This window comes from Nicotiana tabacum, chromosome 17 (assembly GCF_000715075.1).
Source record: "Nicotiana tabacum cultivar K326 chromosome 17, ASM71507v2, whole genome shotgun sequence".
Taxonomy (NCBI): domain Eukaryota; kingdom Viridiplantae; phylum Streptophyta; class Magnoliopsida; order Solanales; family Solanaceae; genus Nicotiana; species Nicotiana tabacum.
The window spans coordinates 45,600,824-45,608,035 of record NC_134096.1 but is presented as its reverse complement, the minus strand read 5'-3'; the positions used below and the strand labels follow the sequence as shown (position 1 = coordinate 45,608,035).

The window sequence follows — 7,212 nt, the reverse complement described above, 5'->3', positions numbered from 1 at the left end:
ATTACGGCCATGAAAAGAGCTACATTCGGAAAAGAATAACTGTGTCTGGTTAAATCGTTTAACTAAGGCATTTGACGCCTAGTCTTCATCAAAGCCCGACTCGCTGCCCGTCGGGCTGGTATCTCGCTTTGGTCTCGTCTTCAAGCCTCTTCGATCTCATCCGCTAGGTCAATCCCCTGGGTATGGACCTCTTCAAGGGTATCTCTTCGAGACAACCACTTCACATTCTCGGTCTTCATTATTACACGAGCCTCGGCTACCTCCACATCGTTCTTGTACTGGACCAACATGTCCTAAACTTTGGGCCTTGTTTGAAGTCATCTCTAATTTGGACTTTAGTGTGGTGTATTCTTAGCCGAGAGCATCCCATTCTGTAACGACCGAGTCGAGTTGTGCCTGGAGCTCCTCATTTTGCGAAGACCATTTGTTGGTTTTTTCTCTCATCATCCGAAGCTATACTTTGGTCGATGCCAAATACTTTTTAGAGGCATCGCGCTCCGAGGCCAGGAGATCAATTTTGCTCTTCAACTCCTCGGCTGAGACTTTGACCTCGTCCATCTCGACCCTAAGCTGGTCGATTATGTCTATCTTCTCTTGGACCTGTGAGGTTGCGGCATTAGCATTTGTGCTTAACCTCTCGTTATTAATCTAAAACACTCTTACCTTTTCAACCAGAAGGGCGTGTTCCAGTTTTAGCTTCAAGGCCTCATTTTGAGATTTTTCCAGCTCGGCTTGGAGGATGAAGTGGTCCCTGAGGACTTCATCTTTTTGCTCACAAAGAGCTTTGTACATGTCCTTTTTTTGGACCTGATGCTTGAGCTCGAACTCGAGGTGACTCACCCCCATTTGAGACTGATGGAAGCTCTCATGATGAAGCACTGAGGCCTGAAGCATAAAAAAGGCAAAATCGTTAAAATCCATAAGGCAAAATGAACTCTTTAAAGATATAAGGGGAAGAAAGTATACCCAGTTCAATGCCTGTTATGCCTCGTTGAAGAGGCTCAGCACATCCACCTCGTTCATCTTCACTTAGTCCACTTCGGTTACCAAGGAACGAAAGTAGCTGGCCACACCGACCGGTCCGAATAGCATCCTAGTATCCGTCGGTACTGTAAACATGACCGTCTTCTTCCAGTCAAGGTCCACACTCGGGGTGGAGAACTGCTTGACACTCTTTGGGCTCGAACTCGATCGGCCTGACCCTGGCGACACATCCCTTTTCAGGATCTCCAAGTGGCCAAAACCAGAGTAGTGTTCTAGCATGCCGACGTCAACGCCTTTGAAAAATAATTAAGGGCTTCAACCGTGGCCCGTGATGCCTCAGTCGGCTTTTTTGTAATAGCATGAGCCTCATCGAAAAAGGCTCCGTGTGAGACGGTGACTACGAGATATCAATAACATCGGCGGCCTCTATCGTAATCGGAGTAGCTTCTCGAGGGGCAATGGCCACAGGTTCTTCCTCGGGTTCCTGAGCTGAGGAGGGTTCATCCTTACGGTCAACTCTCTCTGGTGCCGCCATCTCTTATGCAGCATCGTCCGGCTCGTAGATGACAAACTCCATGTCATCATCCTCGGGATAGTTCCTGAGCCAGTAGAGAGGCATAAGTACTTCTCTTGGTACTCTTTCTGACCCTAGCCACAATCCTCTTCTTCTTGACCTTAGCGGAGCATCCAAGGAGTCAGGGGACCTTTTCTTCTCTCTTGTTTTCTCCTCCTTCTTCGCAGCAGCCTCGGCAGTAGGTTGTACCGAAGCAGAGGGTTTTTTAGATGGGTACGAGGCCACCTCCTCGGTAAATGCCCGAAGCTCGGCGGTCTTGGGAAAAACTGTGAAAATAAAGAAAAGTGACTTAGTCAAAATGACGATAAAATAAAAATGACATAGAGGAAAATTCAACTAGGAGAAGAAAGACACTCACCATGGGAACAAGCTTCCCATTTGCCTTTGGAGATTTTGCGCCACTCGCGCTAGGAATATGTAAGTTGCTTGCAGATGCCCTCGACCCAATCCTTAAAGCGAGAAACTGTGTTGGGGACTCGGTAGACAGTTGCATATCAGAAAAAGTGAGCATTGGGAAAAGAAAGATAAATTCAAAGGAATAAATTAAAAGGAAACAAACTTATATTTTGAGTTTCACTTCTTGGGGAACGGCAGATACTCGGAAGGAATGAGGTCTTCGGTCTTTACCCATACAAACCTCCCTTGTCAACCTCAGTCGATGTCCTAATCGATGCTTGAGAAGGGAGCCTTTTTTGCCCGTCGGGCAAGCTTGATTAACCACCCTCGGATGATTCGGGGGCTGTAGAAACAGAGTTGATGGTTAATCGTGAATCGGGGCTCCTTTGTATTGTTGGCAAAGTGACGAAGGAGGGTCACAATCCTTCAAAAAGACGGATAGATCTTCCTGAGGAAAACCTCGTACCTCTTACAAAAGTCAAGGATCACCATATCCATTGAACCGAGCGTGAAGGGATATGTATAAATGCTTAAGTATCCCTCCACGTGTATTATGATGTCCTCATCAAGACCGGGAACGACTACGTCTTTGCCTTCCAATATGCAATCCTCCCGGACCGCTTGGATGGAGCAGATATACCTCCACGCCCCCTCACCACGATCCCCTTGTTTGGAGGCTTTTTTACCTTAAAATCGTTATCTATGGAGCAGCCTCCGGGGATAAATTCTTTAAGGGAAGGTTTCGGAGTTGCTACCAAAAGGGTCGCTTCGGTATCTGCGGCTTGGGAAGATGTTCAAGGAGCTGTGTTTTGAGGCACCGATTTTGAGGTTTTTGCCATCTTTCTTTGTAAATATAAAGGTTTGAAGATTGAGACGAAGATTTGAAGATCTAGTTTAAAGATTTAAAGGCAAAGTATGAAGCTTTGAAGACCGAAGATGAAAAAATGAAGAAGTGAAAAACAATTTGTGAATATTTGAGGGAATGATGAACAAGTAAAAATTTGAGGGTAACTCAAGAAGATTCGAAATCGGAAAGTAAAAATGTGAAAAAAGGAAACTGGAGCTTTTATAGGAGGGAAATAATGAATACGTGACGTTTCGCATTTGATGCCCACCGAGGATGATCAACCGGCGACTGACACGTGTCCGAAGTCAGAACGACGCGACTAATGGGACATTTCACTAACTTGTCAACTCGCTTGTGGCGTATGGAAGAAGGAACCGGGGTCAGTTAATCACTTCTCATCGTTCATACAAACCTGATCTCCAAAAAGTTAGGGGACTATCTGTGTGCGGGTAAAATTAGGGATAAAGTTACCCTCGATTTCCCGATAAAGAAATGAGAAGACAACGCGGTCGTATATGGCCTCGGGTAAAACCGAGGGCTCCCATAGATCAAATCCCAGGGAAGACGAATGGTGCGCCAAGAATCGGACATGGCCAAACATGAGAAGAATCGAGTTCGAGCAAAGTAAAGAACCGAGGCTAAGGGAAAGACGGTTAGAGGAGACAAACGATGAGCCAAAATATCCGCCCTTAACCGGATATTACGGCGCAAATCTCACCCGATATCGACGGCGTATCACAATTTACCAGAAGAGAAAGATTTTTACCTTATTTAGACTTGTACTAGGATTGAAACTCTCCTACTATATAAAAAGGAAAACCAAACCTTTTCATTTCTAAGGTCATTGTTGGCATGCATACCAAAGCAATAAAGTCAATTTTTGTTCTCTACTTTTCAAAGTGTTCTTCAGCTGGTTGTTTATTTAGTTGCAACCGAGCCCGTTTCGAGGGCGTGATCGGAACCAACTCTCAGTGTTCATCATAAAGCCAGGCTTAATCGTCCATTCACGTTTGGTTTGATCGTTTTGTTTTTCTTTAATTCAATTATTTTCTATTCTTAGATCGTTCGTGTTAAATTAAATCACATAACCTTTAAACTGCGTATCAATTCAGTTGCTACTCATTTTGAGGGTAAACTAGACATTTTGACCTTAAGTGTGGGAAAACGTTTATTGCACTTCAGACCTTTTGGCTTTAAGTGCATCTGAAGTGCAATTTTTCATTTCAGACTTATTGGTTTTAAGTGCATGAAACTATTGGCTGCACTTCAGACCTATATGACCTTAACTGCATCTGAAGTGCAATTATTTTTCACTTCAGACTATTTTTTTTTTTAGCTGCAGACCCGATAAGTCTGAAGTTAATTTTAACGTGAGTAGGCTTGCAATTGTTTTAGTAAAATGGGTATAGATTCAATTGTGAACCCAAAATCGGATATAGACGCAAAAGCCCAACAAATACGACTTTACAAGTAGTAGAAAGTTAGGAGTAATAACAAAATAGACGGAAAGTTATTCCGAATAACAAGACAAAAAGTCAACTCCACAAAGTCGTATAGAAACTAGAAACCTGGAGCAATAAATTATTTAAACCATAACATCATGAGACTAACAATTTAACAACCATACGCAAGTGTCCACATTCATATTTCTTATTTTTCCTTGTTTTGTCCATAACATCATGATACTAACAATTTAACAACCATACGCAAGTGTCCACATTCATATTTCTTATTTTTCTTTGTTTTGTCCACATACAAAAAAAAAGAAAAAAGATGCAAAGTTTTTTTTTTTTCTTTTTGATAAACACTTGTATAGAAATCCAAATGAGTTGAACCTAGTCATTGACACAACTAGGCCGAGTTAACTCATCTCTACATTCTGCTCATCCTTTTCCCCGTACCTTTAGCTATATCTCTCAGCACAAACTTCTGAATTTTCCCAGTTGAAGTCTTTGGCAGCTCTTCTTTGAAAATCACAGTCTTTGGCACCATATAATGTGGCAATTTGGCTCTACAAAACTCTATAATATCCTTCTCACTTGCCTTTTCTTTTCCTTTCAAGCTAACAAATGCACACGGAGTCTCACCCCAAAATTCATCTGGTCGTGCCACAACCGCTGCCTCATTAATTGCTGGATGTGCGTACAACACTGACTCTACTTCGACACTGCTCAAATTCTCACCACCACTTATAATCACATCCTTTGACCTGTCCTTAATTTCCAAGTACCCATCAGGGTGCATAACCGCAACATCCCCCGTGTAAAACCAACCATCATCTTTCATACATTTTAATGTTCCCTCGGGGTCTTTAAGGTACCCTAACATAACACAGCAACCCTTTAGGACAATTTCACCTAACGTCGTACCATCGCGTTTTACACTGACTCCAGATTCTGGATCCACAACGTCCACTTCAGTCATCCCTATAGTCCTCACACCTTGTCTTGATTTCAACCTCGCTCTTTCCGCTGCAGGCAATTTATTCCAGTGATTTTTCCACGTACAAGAAATTACTAGCCCACCAGTTTCTGTTAGCCCATATCCGTGGTGCACTACAAATCCTAACGACTCTGTTCGAAACAGGACAGATGCAGGGGGTGGAGATCCTGCAGTCATAATATAAACAGGGTTTTTTAAAGGCTTGCTATCAGGGGAATTTGACAACATGTTGAGTACCACAGGAGCAGCACAAATTTGAGTAACGTTGTGTTTTTCGATGGAGTCGTAAATGATTTTGGCGTCGAATTTTCTCAAACAGATATTAGTTCCACCAACTACGGCCATGCCCCAAGGATAGCTCCAGCCGTTAGCATGAAACATAGGAAGTGTCCATAAATAAACGGGCTGTTTTGGAACAAGCCATTGTTGTAAAGAGTCCAATGAAATAATGAAAAGTCCCCTGTGGCTATGAACCACACCTTTTGGGGCAGAGGTTGTACCAGAGGTGTAATTCATCACAATTGGATCAAATTCACTTTTGGGTCGAACCCAATTGAAACCCGAATCCCCCTTTTCCACTAATTTCTCATACGTGCTGATGAATTCACTGGTTTGTGGAGTTGGGAATTCGTCATCTTCGATGAGAACTAGCAGTGGACGGTTGGATTTCGGCGGAAACAAGGATAACGCTTCAAGAACTAGCGATTTTGATTGACAATCGACAAATATAAGTTTCGATTCGCTGTGATAGAGGAGGATAGAGATAGTGCGAGCATCGAGACGGATATTGATGGTGTTAAGGACAGCACCCGCCATCGGAGCTGCAAAATGCAGCTCGTACATGGCAGGTACGTTAGGGGCGACAACTGACACGACATCACCTCTATTGATACCAAGAGAGGCAATTGAGGAAGCAACTTTCAGACAACGGGTATGGGTTTGGGACCAGGTGTGAGTAATATTGTTGTAAACAACGGAAGGGCAATCGGCATAGATGGTGGCAGCTCTTTCTAAGAAGGTAAGAGGAGTAAGAGGACTTGAATTTGGTGGTCTTGGCTTTAGCTGATCCATCAGTTAGGCTTTCTATTGTTTGTGTGACAATGCTTAATACGTTTAGCCTAGGGAAGTATATATCCAAGGGGACAGATGGGTTAAAGCGAGTTACGTGGAATTACTATATTTTTGTTTGAAAAAGGGAACACCATATAAAACGTGTAGTGGGATATATGAAATTCGAATTTGAACTTTGATAAAGGAGAAATTACTAATAATGGTTTCTAAGTGGGCCCTAAATGCAAAATTTAGAATTAGTTGGATTAGTGAATTTGTAGATATAGATGGATAAAGCTTAAAATGTTTTTAAAAGAGGCTAGAGGACAGATAAAGGGGCGTGTGTGGTTTGACGAATCAACCTAGCTAGAAGTGGTCTAAGCGGACGTGAAATGGAAATTTTAGAGATATTTTGCCTTGATTTTGATTCCCCTCCGTTTATTATGGATATTTTTGTACCGAATTTGGGTGCATGTAAAAAGCTCTTAGACAAATTCTCGAACAACTTATTTGGTTAAAGTTTTTCAAAAATATTTTACATTTGTTTTCAGAAATGTTTTTAAAAAATTAAAACTTATCGGGAACCTCTTATCCAAATGCATTTGTTTTAGTTTTGTGCAAATATTTAATCTCACATGTTGGGAATATACTGGGTATTGAAAGTATTATAGGAATTAGCTATTTATTTCTTCATCTATGTGTATAATACAGTGATGTTTAAATACTACTCAATACAATAATCCTAAAGGGAGAGAGACTTTACAAGGGATATCAGCTAATATATTTATCCCTTAGGATAAGGATTTTTCAGTTAAGGTGAATATTTTTATCCCTTAGGTGTAGCTATCCTAACAATGACGTCATATTCTTCAGATCAGTTGACTCAAATTTACATTTAGGAGATTATTCGCATGCACGT

At 41.9% G+C, this 7,212-nt stretch overlaps 1 protein-coding gene across 1 annotated transcript; it reads right to left on the bottom strand.

Moving 5' to 3' along the window:
- Nucleotides 1–4,333: 4,333 nt before the first annotated feature.
- Nucleotides 4,334–6,807, bottom strand: LOC107780988 (2-methylpropanoate--CoA ligase CCL4). The gene has a single exon (XM_016601619.2). The coding sequence runs from the start codon at nt 6,312–6,314 to the stop codon at nt 4,674–4,676; it is 1,641 nt and encodes a 546-aa protein (XP_016457105.2). The 5' UTR covers nt 6,315–6,807; the 3' UTR covers nt 4,334–4,673.
- Nucleotides 6,808–7,212: the final 405 nt, after the last annotated feature.

Coding starts and splice junctions, on each gene's coding strand:
- LOC107780988 (XM_016601619.2), bottom strand. CDS start 6,314: ATGGATCAGCTAAAGCCAAGACCACCAAATTCAAGTCCTCTTACTCCT.